General features: G+C 43.8%; 1 protein-coding gene across 1 annotated transcript in view; it reads left to right on the top strand.

The window, feature by feature from the left end:
* Positions 1-19,961, top strand: part of zranb3 (zinc finger, RAN-binding domain containing 3) — a gene marked incomplete at its 5' end in the record, with an annotated part of 76,392 nt that overhangs the window by 37,385 nt on the left and 19,046 nt on the right. Inside the window, 2 exon segments of the mRNA XM_080520187.1 lie at positions 11,388-11,527; positions 19,055-19,159. Of these exon segments, the coding sequence (XP_080376313.1) occupies positions 11,388-11,527; positions 19,055-19,159 (245 nt within the window).

The following is a 19,961-nucleotide window of genomic DNA, read 5'->3' as shown; positions in this document are numbered from 1 at the left end:
AGAACGACGCGACGCAGCCCGTCACTCACACTGAAGTAATTAACGCGTGGTGCTCGGGAGGCTAATCGCGAGGAAAACGAGCTCTTATAAACATTTTTTTTTTTTTTTTTTTTCCCATTTCGGATCAAGTGGCTAATGATCCTGCCAGGCAGCATTTACAGTAAATATTGTCTCCGCTGAAGGTGTTTGCAGCTCGAGAAGTGAAGCTGGTCCACTTCAAACGGTGCAAACAAGCTGCGCCTCAGCTTAAAAACACACACTCTTTATATATATATATATATATATATGCAATTCACCCCCCATTTCATGCTCAGCTGCAGCTTGATAACTATTCAGCAGCCACATTCTCCTCTTCGTCACTCCGTCTTCGCAGCAGGAGCGGCAGGCTGTGTCGGCGCGCGAGACGGAGGAATTTAACAACCTGCCTCAATCCGTAAATGACAAAACTGTGCCGCGAAGTAACAGCTGTATTTGCGGCGACGTCTCCCCTCGACTCGGCGCCGCCGCGGGTCCTCAGCCGAGGCGGAAACGTGAGAGAAGGGTGGAGAAAAGAGTTTTGAAAATAGAAAAAGGAGACAGGCGTAGAGGAGGAATCGTCGGGTCCGTTTCGCCGGCAGGCGCGTTTTCGCACCAGGATGTGATCAAATGACTGGAAATAAAGAGGATTAGATTCAGATTTAATGCGATTCGGCGGGAAGATTGAGGAGCCGGCGACCAACATTTGAGTGATTTGACGCGAAAATGTCGGAAAGCGTCTCCATAAGCCGCATTCGTGTGAACTCAAGGGTGAACTGGTTAGATTTTGATTACAAAATGCGCTGTTTTCAGTGAAACCTTAAACTATCCCCAGGAATCTTTTTTTTCGTCAACTCAAAGATGAACTGATCAAGTTTTCAAACGCGCCATGTTCTTGCCTCGGACGTTATGTTGATTCCTATCTGGTGAAGTTTTAAGAAAACTTTGTGAATGTTTAGAATTTTCGTGGAACTCAAGAATGAACTGATTAGATTTTAGTGGCCAAATGTGTTCTCTCAAAAAAGACGTTACACTCAAAACTTCACTCATTAATTTTAAAGGTAACTACTTCCAAAACATCACAAACAGGATTTCCACTAATTCCCCAATATTGAATGGATACCTGAGAATGAACTGGTTGGATTTTGATTCCAAACTATTCACTTTATTTGATGACTTTTTCATTATTTCTTATGAATGTGTTGTCTGGTGAAAATTTGATACCCAATTCCCTATTATTTAAAAAAAACAAAAACGTTTGTGAACTCAAGGATGAACTGATTATGCTCTTAGATGCAACATGTCTATGTTTCAGACTTTGTTCTTATCTGGTTAACTTTTTAGAAAGCTAAAAAGTTAGTTGATTATAGATTATAGATTATAGATTGATTATATTCATGTTCATGTAGATTTTAGTTTTCGAGACACTTCTGGAACATTCCATTTGTCTCCATCTGACATTGGATTTAAGAAACGCTCAGGCTTTGAGGGAATCAATCAATCAATCAATCCCTGAGAATGAACTGGTTGTATTTTGATTCTCAAATATTAACTTTATTTAATCCCCGTTGGTTTTTTCTGATGAAGGTGTTAAGGTTTGAGGGGAAATTACTTTAAATATTCCCTGGAGTAGTTTGTAAACTCAAAGATGAACTGATTATATTCTCCAATCAAACTCAAGAATAGATTGGTTGAATCTATTAAATCTAGTTAGACATTAGTTGCTAACTTTTAAACTGAAATGCTTCTGGATTGAAGAAAGCCACAAATAACGACTGAATACCCGAGAATGAACTGGTTAGAGTTGTAATATCACCGCCACAAAAAAAAAACAAAAAAAACTTGTGTGTCTGTTACTGTTACTGTTTCCTGTATCATTTTCTCATTTATTACTAACAAACTTGCCGTGATGCCAATCACTTCATGTATTTACCTCAGAAACACGTAGGGGGGGGGTTAAACAATAACCGCTCATATTAATTGGATACAAATTGAATCAGTGTTGCGCCGTATCGCTGGTTTTAATCAAACCGTCACGGACGATCGCCTTCCGTTTGTGATCTCTCTCTCTCCCCCCCCTCACTTTTAACTCCAGGTAAACAGCGAGACGACTCCCGCCGAGCCAACTTTTTGGAGTTCAGTCCCCGCGTTAGGAGTTTTTTTTCTCTCTCTTTCTCCTCCAGCTCTTTCACCACCACATCCGTCGAGCGATGTGCAAAAGGAAGGAGAGGGCAATTTAGCTCGTCTCCTGGCACCTTTCAGCCGACACTCCGTCTCTGTCGAATTTCTTCTTCAAAGTCCAACACAAACTTTAGTGTTTTTTTTTGTTGTTGTTTGTTTTTTTTTACTCGCCAACGAGTCAACGGAGACGCGCGTCTCCATATGGAGCGCCACCGAAGACAAAAAGGGGGGGGCGTCGGCAACACGAGGGTCGCCTGGTAAAAGTCCCGTAGGATTTAACGTCGTCCTCGGCGTTGGGGGGGGGGGAGGGGGGTCGCTTTACAGAAATTGAGCCGTCTTCTCGCGGCTTGTTAGCGGGGGCGGCGCAGAGAGAAAGGGGGGAGCCCAGAGACCAGGGTGACATTTGGAGGAGGCCGACCAGAGGCTGGCCTTTTTGAAGGAAGGAGCCGCGCGGAGGCAGGATCGCTAATTAGCCCGCCGCGTCCGGCGAGTCTCACAACTTTGCCGCCTTGTTAGATTCCAGACCTGAAGTTGGACAGATGCGGCGGCGGGATGTGATTTAGACTGAGCTGGGAAAGTGGAGGGAGAAGTTCCCGTGACATTTACATTCGGCTATAAATACTCCTTTCCTTAAATCGGGCCGTTAATTCGGCCGCCGCGATAAACATGGCGGCGGCGGCGGCGGATGTAATCTTTGCATTCATTAACATTTTTGTGGCTTAAGAGTTCCCGCCTGACCTTCGCAGGTTTACAATATTCTGCGTGGGTCGGGGCGTCGGCGGGCCGGTCGCCCCGGTGACGGCAGAACAGAGGTAGTGATTGTTCAGTTCTAGGTTTGGTCGCGACGAGACGAGACGCCGCGGTTCACGGAATGACGCCACATGAAGACAGTCAGAGCTGGGAGAGCTGGAGGAATGTGGAGGGGTAGGGAGGAGGGGTAGAAAGGAGGTGTAGAGGGGTAGGGAGGAGGGATAGAGGGGTAGGTAGGATAGGTTGATGGGTACATAGTAGGGGTAGAGGGGTAGGTAGGACAGCTAGACGGGTAGGTAGGACAGGTAGAGGGGTACGTAGGACAGGTAGTGTTGTAGGTAGGAGGAATAGCGGGGTACGTAGGACAGCTAGAGGGGTACGTGGGACAAGTAGAGGGGTAGGTAGGATTGGTAGATAAGAGGGGTTGGAGGGGTAGGGGGCAAATAAGAGAGCCAGGTGGGGGTAGATATGAGGGGTAAGTAGTAGAGGTAGATAGGAGGGGTAGGAGAGGTAGATAGTAGGGATAAGGTGGTAGATAGGCTAGATATGAGCGGGAGGCAAAAGAGGTAAATATGGGGGGTAGATAAGATGGGAAGATGAGGGGTCGGAGGGGTGGCAGATAGGAGGGGTAGATATGAGGGGTGGCAGATAGGAGGGGTAGATATGAGGGGTAGGAGGGGTGGCAGATAGGAGGGGTAGATATGAGGGGTAGGAGGGGTGGCAGATAGGAGAGGTAGATATGAGGGGTGGCAGATAGGAGGGGGAGATATGAGGGGTAGGAGGGGTGGCAGATAGGAGGGGTAGATATGAGGGGTAGGAGGGGTGGCAGATAGGAGGGGTGGATATGAGGGGTGGCAGATAGGAGGGGTAGATATGAGGGGTAGGAGGGGTGGCAGATAGGAGAGGTAGATATGAGGGGTGGCAGATAGGAGGGGTAGATATGAGGGGTAGGAGGGGTGGCAGATAGGAGAGGTAGATATGAGGGGTGGCAGACAGGAGGGGGAGATATGAGGGGTTTACAGAACGACGTTTTCGAGTAAAAACTCAAAACTTTTGTGGCGTCTGTTGAAATGACAACGGTGCTCGGAGCCACTGACAACACAACTTTTTGAAAAAGCCCCGTCTCCACGGAGACACATGGACGTCCGTGGGCTCACCGGTGCTACTGTTTCAGGCGTCTCGTCCTCTCAAGTGTGTGTCGCTTAATCCCAAACACAAACAAACAGCACCCACTAGTGGCCCGGCGTGTCCATTTCCAAAACCGTGCAAACGCAAAACTTTTCTCAAACGACGCCTTTTCACTTGAAACGCGACGGCGTGAACCTTTTTTTGGGGGAGTTTCCGCCACGTCACCGACGAACGTCTGACTCGTCTCTTTCTTGGGTGCAGAGCCGAGCGTCGCCGGGGAAACGGCGGCGTGCGTCAGCCTGCCGTCCGACTCCGAGGGCCCCGGCCTGGGAAAAGCCGAACGGAGCGCCGAGGAGGAGGAGGAGGAGGAGGAGGAGCCGGAGTCGAAAGACAAACACAAACTCGGAGGAGCCGGGGAAGAGGACAAGCGCAAAGGCAAACAATCAGCGGGGGGGCGCCTCCCCCCGGTGGGAACGCCGGGTAATCCCACCTGCAATCTCCTCCTTTTCATATCGAGGGAAATTGGCTCGGTGGCGCCGTGTCACCTGCCCGTATCGCGCTGTTTAATATCATCACGTTAAACCAATAAGGGGCCGTATCTCATCCCATATGGGGCCTGACGTTATTATTATTCTTACTTCTTATTGCCTATTTCATCTCAGCAAGCTACAGGAGAGATTGAGTAAAACCTTGTGTTTTTTTTATTTCTGGAGGCGGGTCGCTTCAGTGTCCAGCAGGAAAAACCGATGAGCTCCTGATTAGCCGCTTCTTTAATAAAGTGGGCTGGGGTCTAATTACGTCCCCCCCCCCCCCCGAAAAAAAAAGAGAAGTCTCATCCTGCCACTCCACTCGTCTCCTGCGAGGAAACAAATTCCCAATTACAAAGTGTGTAATATTGCAAATTAAGACCTCTGTGTTTGGAGCGCCGGCGTCTCGGAGGGAAAGCAATAAATTGCGCTAATTACAAAGAACTAATTACACTGCGTGCAATATGAGGACCTTTTAAATAATAAAAAAAAAAAAGAAACGCCAGGCTGGCAGAGTCTAAGAAAAGCCCGTGACCCGGGCGTCGCCTCAGAAACCCGACATTTGGAAAAGTCTCTTTTACATAAATCCCAAACTGGATCAGCATTTAAGAAGTCTTCCTAACAAAGAACTACTTTCCCAAACGCGCTTTTGGTGTGCCAGTTTACGACATATTCATTGTGGAACGAGTATGTTTATTTAATGTGATGTTTACGCGACAGCTTTTTTGCGAAACGTTTCGCGTTTCCACTGCAACGCTTTGAAACTTTTCGTTTCGGCATGTGGGGCCACGAGTTTGTGCCGTCGGTTACTTTCACCAACGAAAGCCGGGGTGCAGATTACGTTTTTTTCTGTCCCCGTGTCCTTATTTATTTCTTACTTTATTTATTGGTTTGTATGCATTTGGCCAACTTTTCGCAAAAACTACCGACCTGAGTTGCATGAAATCTTCCAAACGTGTTTTCGGTGACTTCAAGCAGCATCGTCGTATAAACAGACGTCCAAAATACAACTACATTTCTTCCACCCCCCCATTTTCACTTGAAAAACGTTGGCGTGTAAAAACGCAGAATCAAGACAAAGGGTCTCGTGACTTCTTTTTTTTAATGAGATGCGTGAACGATTCTCGGCTGTAAAAAAATGGACAATGTGACAATGTTTCTAGGACATCAGTGAAAAATCCCTTGACTCACCTTAAAATTGTGCATAAAATGAGTCGCATTAATGCAAATGACCAATGACATCATAGGTAATGACCAATGACATCAATGCAAATGACCAATGACATAAGAAATGACCAATGACATCATAGGAATTGACCAATGACATAAGAAATGACCAATGACATCAATGGAAATGACCAATGACATCATAGGAAATGACCAATAACATAAGAAATGACCAATGACATCAATGGAAATAACCAATGACATAAGAAATAACCAATAACATCAATGGAAATGACCAATGACATAAGAAATGACCAATAACATCAATGGAAATGACCAATGACATAAGAAATGACCAATGACATAAGAAATGACCAATGACATCAATGGAAATGACCAATGACATCATAGGAAATGACCAATGACATAAGAAATGACCAATGACATCATAGGAAATGACCAATGACATCATAGTCAAAAAGTTGCACCTCCACTCTGCAACCCGATGCTGAAACTCGTCTTTTGCCCGACGCCCGTCTTAACAATAAGTCACCTCCTCTCCTTGACCTCTCCCGCACAAAGTCCTTATCTTTCTTTTTTTTTTTTTTTTTCCTGTTTCGCCGTCCTCGCAGGAGCAATTTGGCCCCGCGGCCCGGCACACATTTGTTCTCCTCTCGCCCTCCCGGGCCTCGGCTGCAAATGGGCCACTTTGTGTGTCTGAAAACACCCAGAGAACCCAGGCGGAGGCATTTCCAGCCACAAAACTTGAGGCCGACACTTTTTCTTGTTTTTTTAAGGACACCGACTGGTCCCATCTATCCTTCCGTCCTCCTTGCGTCTGTAATAAAACCCAGCAGCTCCTGTGGCGTCCGCACTATATTTGTTGTAAGCATTTTTGTTTTTTTTACTCCTTTGTCAAACCCCTCCCCCCCACCGCCACCGACGAACCCATCCCACCACCCCTCCGGTTCCCCTGTTTTTCAGTGGCGGAACGCGCCAGCTGCATTAAGTGGGCCATTTATACGACGGGGGCAATTCATCTTACAAAGCCGTCTTATTAGACTGTCACTTACACAGTATGAACAGTGCCTTCAAAACACCCCGAGGGATTTATCTGTTATTTTACAGCGAGAAGAAAGAAAACAACGCCTAATTGGACTGAGTCATCTCGTCTTCTGCGGGATCGAAACAAAAGATTTACACACACAAAAAAAAAAAAAAAAAAGGGAAAAAAAAGGGGTGCGAAGACGTCTTGGCGACGCCATGTTTGAAGTAGATGCAGATAGATGGACTGATGGACAGTGAAGAGGAGGAGGAAGAGGAGGCGTAGGAGTGATTGCCTGTCTGTGCGGTGAGGAAAGTAATCTCAGAGCAATCAAGAGGTGGGGGCGGCCCGACAGCTCGGCAGTTCGCCTTAGGAAAGAAAGAAAAAAAAAAAAAAAAGCATGAGCAGGTAGAGGGAAAATCATTAGGCCTCGCTCCCGACACACATAGGTCACTTTTCTTGGACAACTACTGCGTCTCACATCCGACCGTCTCGATGAAAGAGGGGGGGGGGGGCGTGCATCAGACTGACCACGGGAATCCAGAAGAGAAGTAGTGCATGGTGGCATTGGTGTATATTGGTATGGATGCATGGTGGCATTGGTGTATATTGGTATGGCTGCATGGTGGCATTGGTGTACCTTGTATGGCTGCATGGTGGCATTGGTGTATATTGGTATGGATGCATGGTGGCATTGGTGTATATTGGTATGGGTGCATGGTGGCATTGGTGTATATTGGTATGGCTGCATGGTGGCATTGGTGTATATTGGTATGGCTGCATGGTGGCATTGGTGTACCTTGTATGGCTGCATGGTGGCATTGGTGTATATTGGTATGGATGCATGGTGGCATTGGTGTATATTGGTATGGGTGCATGGTGGCATTGGTGTATATTGGTATGGATGCATGGTGGCATTGGTGTATATTGGTATGGCTGCATGGTGGCATTGGTGTACCTTGTATGGCTGCATGGTGGCATTGGTGTATATTGGTATGGATGCATGGTGGCATTGGTGTATATTGGTATGGGTGCATGGTGGCATTGGTGTATATTGGTATGGATGCATGGTGGCATTGGTGTATATTGGTATGGATGCATGGTGGCATTGGTGTATATTGGTATGGATGCATGGTGGCATTGGTGTATATTGGTATGGATGCATGGTGGCATTGGTGTATATTGGTATGGATGCATGGTGGCATTGGTGTATATTGGTATGGATGCATGGTGGCATTGGTGTACCTTGTATGGATGCATGGTGGCATTGGTGTATATTGGTATGGATGCATGGTGGCATTCGTGTATATTGGTATGGATGCATGGTGGCATTGGTGTATATTGGTATGGATGCATGGTGGCATTGGTGTATATTGGTATGGATGCATGGTGGCATTGGTGTATATTGGTATGGATGCATGGTGGCATTGGTGTACCTTGTATGGTTGCATGGTGGCATTGGTGTATATTGGTATGGATGCATGGTGGCATTGGTGTATATTGGTATGGATGCATGGTGGCATTGGTGTACCTTGTATGGGTGCATGGTGGCATTGGTGTATATTGGTATGGATGCATGGTGGCATTGGTGTATATTGGTATGGATGCATGGTGGCATTGGTGTATATTGGTATGGATGCATGGTGGCATTGGTGTATATTGGTATGGGTGCATGGTGGCATTGGTGTATATTGGTATGGGTGCATGGTGGCATTGGTGTATATTGGTATGGATGCATGGTGGCATTGGTGTATATTGGTATGGCTGCATGGTGGCATTGGTGTATATTGGTATGGATGCATGGTGGCATTGGTGTACCTTGTATGGATGCATGGTGGCATTGGTGTATATTGGTATGGATGCATGGTGGCATTGGTGTATATTGGTATGGATGCATGGTGGCATTGGTGTACCTTGTATGGATGCATGGTGGCATTGGTGTATATTGGTATGGATGCATGGTGGCATTGGTGTATATTGGTATGGGTGCATGGTGGCATTGGTGGTTACTAATTTGCTCTTGAAATAATTTCGATCCGAGATAATAGAGGAGTTCTTCTTCTAAAAAAAAAAAAGCAACAGAGAACCGTTTACTGGAAAAGGCCAAAGCTCTTTGTGAACGGAAACGGATGCAATCAGGCCAAATGAGCCGAACCTGGGTGGCACAAGGAGGCGGCGTCCTAAACAGAGTGAGGGTCGTCCACACAGCGTCCCAACAGGTGACGGTGGAGGGTGAAGGTACGACCTGGACTCTCTGAGCGGTGCAACAAGCCTCCGTCCTGCGGGGCTCTGCTCTTGTTCAGTGGAAACTGTCACACACGTCAGCCTGTATCAGTATTTCCCCGCCCCATTAGCAAGCCAGATGGGGACACACACACACACACACCCGACGAGGCAGACAACTGGCCACGCGAAGTGATTTAAGGCAAGTATTATCAGAGTGTTATAGGTCATTGTCTAAATGAAGCGTGGTCGAACAGCGGCGGTCTCATTTCCACCGCCTGACCTTTTCCTGCGAGATGCTGGCGGGATGAGCGAGCTACATCGCTGACATTAATGACCCGCTCTCTTTCTTCTTTCTCCCCCCTCCGCGACTGTCATTTCATCACTCTTTTTTTCCCCTCCTTCTTCTCTTCATCCTGTTGCTCAGCAAATTCTGCGGCGAACTTGTGAAAAAATAAATTGGGCCGTTTCTGTCGGAGAGATTGCCTTTCCGCGTTACACAACATTGATGTCAGACCTCGTGTTGTTTGCCGAGATGGATTTAGGACGTGATGAGACAGCGATTTGATTCCACTCTTTAGATAGTGGTGGGGAAATGTCAACTTCAGTCTGAAAAATGCCAAATTTTACAAGTGGCACTTTTTAATTGGCACATTCCAAAAAGTCTGACTAATCTGACTCCATCGACTCTTATTTAGTGACCAGCAGGCGACACGTCAACAAAACATAGAGGTTAAAATGCACATAACAAGCCAAAACGTCACTAAAAAGATGTTAAACGAACCAGAATGTGACTAAAAAGATGGAGCACGAGTCAAAGTGGGACAAAAAGTTGGTGAACAAACCAAAATGTGACTGAAAAAGAAGTAAAACAAACCGAGCACGAGTCAAAGTGGGACCAAAAGTTGGTGAACAAACCAAAATGTGACTGAAAAAGAAGTAAAACAAACCAAAACGTGACTAAAAAGAGCCTAAAAAGACCCCAAACAAACCAAAACGTGACGAAAAAGAAGTAAAACAAACCAAAACGTGATGAAAAAGAGCCTAAAAAGACCCAAAACAAACCAAAACGTGACGAAAAAGAAGTAAAACAAACCAAAACGTGATGAAAAAGAGCCTAAAAAGACCCAAAACAAACCAAAACGTGGCAAAAAATTATGTAATACAAACCAAAACGTGACTAAAAAGAGGCTAAAAAGACCCCAAAACATGACTAAAAAGATTTAGAACAAACCAAAATGTGACTAAAAAGAGCCTAAAAAGATCCCAACAAACCAAAACGTGACAAAAAAGAAGTAAAACAAACCAAGACGTGACTAAAAAGAGCCTAAAAAGAACCAAAACATGATTAAGAGACTAAAAAGACCCAAAACAAACCAAAATGTGGCAAAAATGATGTAAAACAAACCAAAATGTGACTAAAAAGAAGTAAAACAAACCAAAGCGTGACTAAAAACAGCCTAAAAAGACCCCAAACAAAAATGGAAAACAATTGAAAATGTGAATAAAAGTATGGAAAACGAGCCCAAATGTCAATTTCATTCTGGATAACGTCAAATTTCAAAAAGTGTCACTAATCTTATTCCGTGAAGAGAGACATCGTGCAGCAAATTGCTCAATACTGCCGCTAAATTTGGGATTTTTCAACCCAGAAATCTGTAAAACCGTCATTCAGAATCTATGAGAATCGTCTCAAACACCAATAAGACTTGAAAAGAAAAAAGGAGCAGGTGTTTTACACCGGAGGGCGAATGAAAATATCAATATACCTCATGTTTGTGTGTTCACGCTATTTGACATTTGCAGGTACACTCAGTTTTCCGTGTGTTTAGTTTTTTTCCCCCCTTCTTATTTCAAGGTTTCATTTTGACATTTTGACACAAATTCCTCCTCGACAACAATCGACCGCCGCCGCTTTCGGGGGAAAACACCGACACGCGCGACACGTCCCGGTCGCCCCGTCGACCCGCTGGCGGCGGCGGCGACTCGACTTCGATTCCCCGTTTTAACGTGAAAATGTCAGAGATAATTACGTCCACATTTCCATTTTGAGTTTCCATAATCAAGTGTTTGACGGCAATAAGCACACAAGTGAGGTTGTTCCCCCCCCCCCTCGTCCAAAACATCCACTTTATATATGCGCGCCCGTCGGAATGATCCACACAAATGTCATATCCCCTCAATATTGCACTCTGCATAATAAATCTTTAAAGCTGCTGGAGTTTAATGCCTCTGCTCGTCGTTGCCTCACCAGAGGAGTAAACAGGGCACCAATAAAGCGGCGAGAGCCAATAATACATGCTCAGTGAGATATTAGTCAGCCGGTTTCCCCTCTCTCGCTCTCCCCGCAGACCGCCGGGCCGCTGATGCTAATGACGACGACGACGAGGGCGGGGGCGAGGAGGAGGACGACGGCGCCGCCTATCCGCTCCACCCGGGCCTGCAGTTCGGCGCCAGCCGGTACACCGACCGGATCTATCTGTACGCCAAGGTACTGCGGTCGAAGCGACGCAAAGGAGACACAAATGCGAGGCTGAATATTTGCCGTTTGCGCAGCCAAACACAATATAGAGGTATCAGGTGTAAAATAATCCAGAAATTAATTTAAAACAAAAAAAAAATGTCAATAGATAAAACCCTGGAATGGAAAACAAACAAATAAACTCGGGAAATAAATGAGAAGGAATAAATTTAAGTACCAAAAAAATGAAATATGAGAAGCAACCAGGATTTCAAGAAGTCCAAAATGTGACTAAAAAGAGAGAAAGCTACTCAAAATATGACTAAAAAGATGCAAAACAAACCAGAATATGTCGAGTGAAGTTGCTAAACAACCGAAAATCCAGTGATAATAAAATTAGAAATAGGTTGAAATGTAACTATAAACATGAACCACAACTCAAAATGTAACAATAAGGATGGAAAACAAGCCCGGAATGTTGACAAAAAGATGCAAAATAACCTCAAATGTGAGCTAAAAAAATGGAAAACAAGCCCAAAGTGTGTATAAAAACATGTATAATAACCCATAATGTCATTAAAAATGGAAAACGAGCCCAGAATGTGTCTAAAAGTTGGAAAACAACCCAAAATGTAACATAAAAGATGGAAACTCGGTTGAAATGTCAATATAAACATGCAAAACAACTTCAAATGTAACCATAAAGATGGAAAACAAGCCAAAATGTGACTATGAAAAGGCAAATTAGGCCCATATTTGACCCAAAAGCTGAATGTGAATAAAAAAAATACAAAATAACCTAAAATGTGAGCTAAAAAAATGGAAAACAAGCTCAAAATTTGTATAAAAATATGTAAAATAACCCATAATGTCATTAAAAATGGAAAACAAGCCCAGAATGTGAGTAAGAAGATGGAACACAAGTCAAAAATGTGATTATAAAGATGTAAAACAAGAAAAATGAGATGCAAAATAATCCAAAATGTGACCATAAATATTGAAAACAAGCCCAAAAATGAATTAAAAGGAGCAAAACAAGCCAAAAATGTGACAAAAAAATGGAAAATAAGCACAAAATTTGTTTAAAAACATGTGAAATATCCCAGAATGTCATTAAAAATGGAAAAGAAAGCCAGAATGTGATTATAAAGATGTAAAGCAGGAAAAATGACACTATAAAGATGCAAAATAATCCAGAATTTGACCATAAATATGGAAAACAAGCCCCAAAAATGAATTAAAAGGAGCAAAACAAGCCAGAAATGTGACCCCAAAAAATGGAAAATAAGCCCAAAATGTACTTAAAACCATGTAAAATAACCCAAGATGCCATTAAAAATAGAAAACAAGCCAAAGGATGAATTAAGAGGCAAAAGAAAGACAAAATGTGACCAAAAAAATGGAAAATAAGCCCAAAATGTGTTTAAAAACACGTAAAATAACCCAGAATGTCATTAAAAATTAAAAACAAACCCAAAGGATGAATTAAAAGGGGCAAAACAAGACAAAATGTGACTAAAAAGATGGAAAACAACCCACATTGTGGCTGAATGATTAGAAAACAACCCTTGAATGTGATGCAAGAGTTCCAAAACGACAAAAAAAATAAAGACCTGCAAACTAGCTATAAATAAGCTATACAACTATGAAAAAGAAAAAAAAGAAAAAGAAACGTCAAACATGCATGAGGCACGAGTCCATCATGGTGTCCAGTCACTCCCCTTCCCTTTGTAGTCCGCCTCCTCCCTTTGAAGCCGCCGCCACGTTCCTGAAGGCGTCACGTTTCCATTCGAAAGACGCGGCTTCAAGTGGGAGGAAACTGAAGCTCCGGCTCTCCTCCTTCTTCCGTCTGATTTTTTTCCCTCTCCTCCGAACTCCCCTGAACGACTGCGGGAAGTGTCGGGTGTCATCGTTTTTACTCGGGGTCTCCAGGCAATAAAGTATAAGTGAAAAATGGGCGAGGGGCACGCGGAGGTTTGATGCCCACTCAGTGTTCAGTTCCCTCCTCGAGTATTCCTGTCAAATTCAGCCCAACAGTAAACAAAACATAATTAAATTCTCCTCCTCTCTCTCTCTCTTTCTCTCTCTTTCTCTCTCTGCATCTCATCCTTCTCGAGTTTGAGCTGCAAACAACAGTTGTATATATATATATATATATATTTTAAAAAAACAATCCGTGCGACGCCGCCACGCGCTGCCAATTAACAAAACAGGGCAGATGTGAGAAAATAGTTCCAGGCGACATTAAGAAAGTCAAAAGTTTCCGAGGGAGTTAATGGTGATTGAAGGAGGTCGTCGGCTCCTCCAGCTGGGGGAAAAACACGCAGTAACGCGTCTTTAAATAACCCGTCTTTCTCCGTCTCCTCCTCATTGATCCAGGTTTTGCGGTAAAAAAACAAAAAAAAGGTGAAAGAAAAGCTCCACAAATCCGTCCGTATTCTTCGGTTCAATGCAAATTAAAGGTTTTAGGAATTACCGGGGGGATTACCGACGCGCTTTAAAACGGCCGTCTACGAATCTGCCTGCAAATTTTCTTTTTAATCTCCAATCCGCCCGTATTTACCAGCTTTTATCAGAGTTTATTTAATATGCCTGCGACACAAAAATTTATGTAAACAGAGAAAAAAAAAGAGCAGCTATTTTAAGGATATTCGATTCACATGATATTTAGAAATAGATAAAGAGGATGACGCTGGGGGGGGGGGGGGATGACAAACAGCTAAACAGAGCTAAAAAAAAGCTAAAGCTGCTAAAAGAGTTTAAAATTGGTAAAAAGAGCTAAAGAGGCTAAATCTAAACCAGTTAACTGCCAAGTATCATCAGATAAATGCTTCTAAAACAACTGAAAGAGTTAAAAATTGCACACAAAAAAATCTGTTAAAAAAGCTGTTAAACATTAACTGAAAAACAGAAGGAAAAAAAAAACTAAAGGCCATAACAGAATAAAAAAATGGCTGAAAACTGATTTTAAAAAGGCTGAAAGAGTTAAAAATGTAAAATAAGAGCTGTCAAAGACAACTGCTAAAAGTTGAAAAAAAACTGAAAGTGTTTCAAAAGAGCTAAAGATGTAAAAAGCCGCTAAAACGGTAAAACTGCGAAAAAGCGAAAGGTAATAAAATTGCAAAAAAAAAGAGCTAAAGTTGCTAAAAGCGTTAGAAATGGATACAAATGGCTAAAAGAGTTACAAACTGTGAGAAGTGGCTTTTAAAAAAGCTGCTGAAAGATTTTGAAAAAGACAAAAAAGAAGCTAAAGTTGTGAAAGCAGTTATAAATAGCTGAAAGTGGCTAGATTTTTTTTTGTTCTTGATATAGCGAAAGAGTTAAAATGGCTTAAAATGTAAAAATTGGCAAAAAAAAAAAAAAAAAAGCTGTGAAAAGGTAAAAAAGGCTAAAAGAGCAGAGAAAAAGGGGGGAAATGGAGCCAAGCGGGTCACTCTTTTACTCTGAAAGGGGCTTTTTGTCTTGTTTTTTTCCAGTGATCAGGTGAAACGTTCTTTTGTCCGCCGCCGCCGTACACAAGCTACGTTTAGCCGCCGCCGTGGCCTCGGATTCCGCTCCGCCAAGCCGACCCCCGGTATTGATCGCATTTGTGACACTTGACGCCCGTTTTGTTTCATTCACGAGGGGGGGTGGGGGGGGGGGGGGTCATGTTCCTTCTCCGCCGGGCGCCGATAAGACACAAGGCGGGCTTTTTAACGCGGGAGAAGACGCCGGCGGGAAATTACCGCCGGGACGGCGATAGACAAGTGTCGCCGAGGCAATAAGCCGAGCAGATAAACGTCCGCCCGCTGTCGTTTAGATGATGAACTGGAGGAGTCGCGGCTGCCGGGGGGGGGATCACGTCTCGGGATAATCCAGCGCCGGGGGAAGATTTGTCGCCGGCTTGAATGAGAAACGCGGCGAGCATTAGGAAGGTTACGGCCATTTCGCCGCACATGAAGGATTGACTGCCTCGCCGTTTCCCAGCGGTGGAGGACATCAGGAGGATTCAGATTAGGGGAGATTAAAGACACGGTCAATCAATTCTTTCATGAATGAGCCACACTATTAAAAAACCACATCAAGGGAGGCTCCTCCCCTTTGACTCCTCCCACAATCAGGCAGCTCTGGCACATGGCACCACGGCACTACTACTTCCTCCTCATCCCATAGATGGGCATGTGTGGGCAGAGCCAGTCCAGCTCACACAGACACAGCAGATTCTGAATGCAGCTAAGCAAAAAGCAAAAAAAAACCAACCCAAAAACCTGTTAAAAGAGTTTGAAAAGGCCGAAGGAGTTAAAATTCTGAATCCACACGGGAAAAATTTAAAATGTCGGAGCCAGTTTTAGTTGTCAAAACCTTTCTGAAGGAATTCCTCATCATACTCAGAAAAACTTTATTTTAAAAGGGTTAAAAATTCCCCAAAACACCAGAAAGCTAATTAAAAAAAATAAAAATGCTAAGAGTTCAAAATGGCTAAAAGTACCGAAAGAAACAGCAAAAAAGAGTGAGAACTGCGGATAAAATGGCTAAAATAGCTAAAAACTACTAAAAGAGTTGAAACAACAAAGAAAGCGAGAGGATAAAGCTACTAAAAGAGGTCACAACTACGACAAAAGCGCTGGAAAAGCTGCTAAAATTAACAGCTAAAACAGTTAAAACGGCTAAAAGAAATCCGTCAACAACGACTGAAAGCAGTTTAAAAAAAAGAAAATCAAGATGTCTATCAAAAATTGTTTTAATTTCACAGAGACGTCAGTTTTGGCGGACATCACTCTCCATTTTCTTTTTTCGGCGGGGAATTTGAAAGTCGCCAAGGGGTTCAGACGTCCACGTTGAATTTTTCACAGAATTATTCAAATCAGATCTTCCGGTCAGATTTTGTTTCTTTTCAAACTGAAAATCAACTTCTGTTTTTGTTTGTTTGTTTGTTTTTTTGTTTGTTTTTTACATTTCCGCTTGGACGTGGCGACACAAGCCCATTTTTGACTTGCGCTTGTTAGCCGCGAGGATTGCGCGCCCCCGGTTTCTATCGCGTCTCGCAGGGCTCTAATCCCGCGCCGTGCTGTTGCAGCACAACCCGCCTCCCGCCTCCCGCCGCCCCGCGATATTTATTTTACCATAATCCGAATAAACACGCGGGACCGAAGACGACTCCCTAAATGTTGATTTGTATCTTTCAAATCCATGTGCAGGCAGGTATTAACCCTCGGGCTTTATCCTCCGTCCAGAGCGCAGCGCTTCGCCGAAAATGTGCTGGTCAGCTTCTTTCTTGTTAAAGGATATTTTTTTTTATTTTGGCGTGACCACCGGTGTGTGATTGAAGTTAACACCGAGGGTAAGTGCCGCCTCAGCCTTCAAATTGGTAGTAGTTAGCGCTAATGAAGCAGTAATAACCAGGAAAATGTTCTTTATGGTGGTTATTTTTTACAACGATTACGCCGTCGCCTCCGAGCCGCTGCAGCATGATTACCCATAATTACAGCGAGGTGCAATTTTAACTGGGGATATGCTTTCTTTTTTTTATTATTTTTTATTATTTTCATACTCCTCATTATTTTCCCCGCTAATGCATGCATTGCTGTCACAGGGAGATCTTCAAACATATATTCAAATGAAAAAAATACAAAAAAGGGAGGGGTGTCGAACTAACGAGTGCTTTCTAAAAAAAAAAAAAAAAAACCTGGGATCGCCATGGCAACCAATAAAAGAATAAAGCACGGCCAGATTACAGAAGTTGCATGTAAATTGGATTCAAGTTTCTGCGAGTCGGTAATTAAAAATCGGATTGCTTTTGCCGGAGACACCTGAAGTTTCGGCGCGGCACAAAGAAACTTAATCGCAACGCGGAGCCGCGCGTTTGGCTTTTAATTGCGCCGAAGCGACGGTCCGGGGGTTGAAGATCCGGCGACTTACCGCCGGAGCCGTCGACCTTTGAACTTTGCCGTCGGCAAGGTTTTCTACTTTTCGATTTTGTCACTTCCTCCTCAGATCCGGAGTGTTTTCCACTGGGTGCTTCAGACTTAGCGGATTCCATTGACAAAAAAAACAACAATGTCGTTTTCAGGTCGGGCCACTAGTTGGCGCCGTTGTCAGGAAACCACACACACACACACTGGAAATGGGGAATTATTTTAACATCTGCCACTGCTAAAGTGCCGATAATCATGCAGTACGTCTGCCAGACCTCCAGGTGGAGCTGTGGCGCCGCCACATACATTCCGCTGCATTTTAAAATGCGTGTGGACAGGACCGAGGAGCAGGGGCAGCGTTTCCACGGCGACACCGAGCCCCAACATTTTCAGAAAGTTGTGTTACTGGTACTTCACTAGAACTTTTTAACTATCACGGGTACTTTATTGATATTTTTTCAATATTACTAGTACTTTATTTATAGTTTTTTGACTTCTACTAGTACTAGTATTTACTTCTTTCTTGATACTTTTTTTTACTATTACTGGTAGTTTGTACTTTTTAACTTCTACTGGTACTTTGATGCTTTTTCAATATTACTACTTCATTTATACTGTTTTGACTTCTAGTACTAGTACTTACTTTTTTATTGATACTTTTTTTTACTATTACTGGTCGTTTATTTATACTTTTCAACTTCTACTGGTACTTTATTGATACCTTTTCAATATTACTACTATATTTATACTGTTTTGACTTCTACTGGTACTTTATACTTTTTTTAATTCTACTAGTACTGTATTGCTATTTTTTCAATAATACTGGTACTTTTTTAATTCTACTAGTACTGTATTGATACTTTTTCAATAATACTGGTACTTTTTTAACTTCTACTAGTACTTTATAGACACTTTGTTTTAATATTACTGGTAGTTTATTTATACTTAACTTCTACTAGTAGTTTATTGATTCTTTTTCAATACTACTGGTTATTTATACTGGTACTTTGATACCTTTTCAGTAATACTGATACTTTTTTAACTTCTACTCTTCTTTATTGATACTTTTTCAAAAGTACTATATTTATTTCTATACTATATTTATACTGTTTTGACTTCTACTGGTACTTTATACTTTTTTAATTCTACTAGTACTTTATTGATACTTTTTCAATACTACTGGTTATTTATACTGGTACTTTTATACTTTTTCAATAACACTGGTACTTTTTTAAACTTCTACTGTTCTTTATTGATACTTCTTTACTATTGCTGGTCGTTTATTTATACCTTTTTCCCTTCTACTGGTACTTTCTTGATACTTTTTCAATATCACTGGTACCTCATTGGCAACTTTTAACTGTTACTGATACTTTATCTGTACTTCCTGGTCTTCTACTGGTAATTCACGGATCATTTCCCACGATTACTTTACTTTATTACACAGTGGAACTTGTGTACACGTTATTTACCGCCGACTTCGCCGTGGGAGTTTCTAAAAAGTTACACAAACTTTCCCCGGGAGTGTCTCGACTGTCGTTTCTCGCTTTCGTCCGGCGATTCGTCTCCGAATGAGCAGATTGGAATTTTGTCTTTTTCGTTCTTCTTTGTCCCAAACCCTCTTCATCCCCCTCTCCTCCTCCTCCTCTTCCTCACCTCCCAGGACGGATCCCCGCTGACCCTGAGCTTCGTCCCGCTGGACATCAAGCTGACCAACTGGGACGACCTGCCGGCGGCGTTCAGCCGGCGCCGGGAGCACCGGGAGCAGGTCGGTCCCTTCCCTTCTCGCCGGGAACTCACTCGTCGCCGTTAAACAACCTCGGAAGAGGGTTTTTTTTTTTTTTTAATTTAAAAAGGATTTCAGCTGAAGTTTCAACACTTTCCCCTGTGTTCAGGTTGACCTTAATTTTCATATCGCGGTCGGCGCCATCTCTTCTGACCCAGTAAAGATGAGAAAGATGAGGCAACATGGCGGTACGGGGGGGGGAGGGGGAGGGGGGGAGGGGGGAGGAGGGTTATTAAACCTGTGTGCGTCGGTGCCATGTGAAACTAATGACCCCCCTGCTCATGAGCAGCCTCCCAGCATCAGCAGCCTGATGGATAGACGGCGAGCGTGGACGTCCACTCCGAGGAGGGGAGAGAGAGAGTGCCGGTTTTATGAGGGTCTTTAAAGGAGACGGATCATCGCCTCAAACGACACCCCCACCCCCCTACCACCCCCCCACCCACCAAGCTAATATTAAATCCTGCAATCTGCAGCCCGCTGACACGGCGTTGTTTATGTGCGTTTTGTAAAACCCGAGCCGCCGCCGCCCCCGGCCCATCATTCACGCCCCGTTACTCCGCAATTGTCCCGTTCAGATCGATACCGAGGCGACCGCCTCCACGCCGGGGCCACGCATAAACCTTGCCAGAGTAAAGAAAAACCCCGGGAAGGAGCCGTCAATCACTATAAACACCTGAATCGAAGGCCGAACAGGTTCCCGCGTCAGGACAATAAACTGAACTCAACTGCGCGATTTGGCTGGTTGCAGATGCTAACATGGTAATACCGCTGATGACCTGTGGGG

The sequence above is a fragment of the Blennius ocellaris genome (assembly GCF_963422515.1).
Source record: "Blennius ocellaris genome assembly, chromosome: 24".
Classification (NCBI taxonomy): domain Eukaryota; kingdom Metazoa; phylum Chordata; class Actinopteri; order Blenniiformes; family Blenniidae; genus Blennius; species Blennius ocellaris.
Note: the sequence above shows the minus strand (reverse complement) of the source record. Positions and strands in the feature narration are given on the sequence as shown.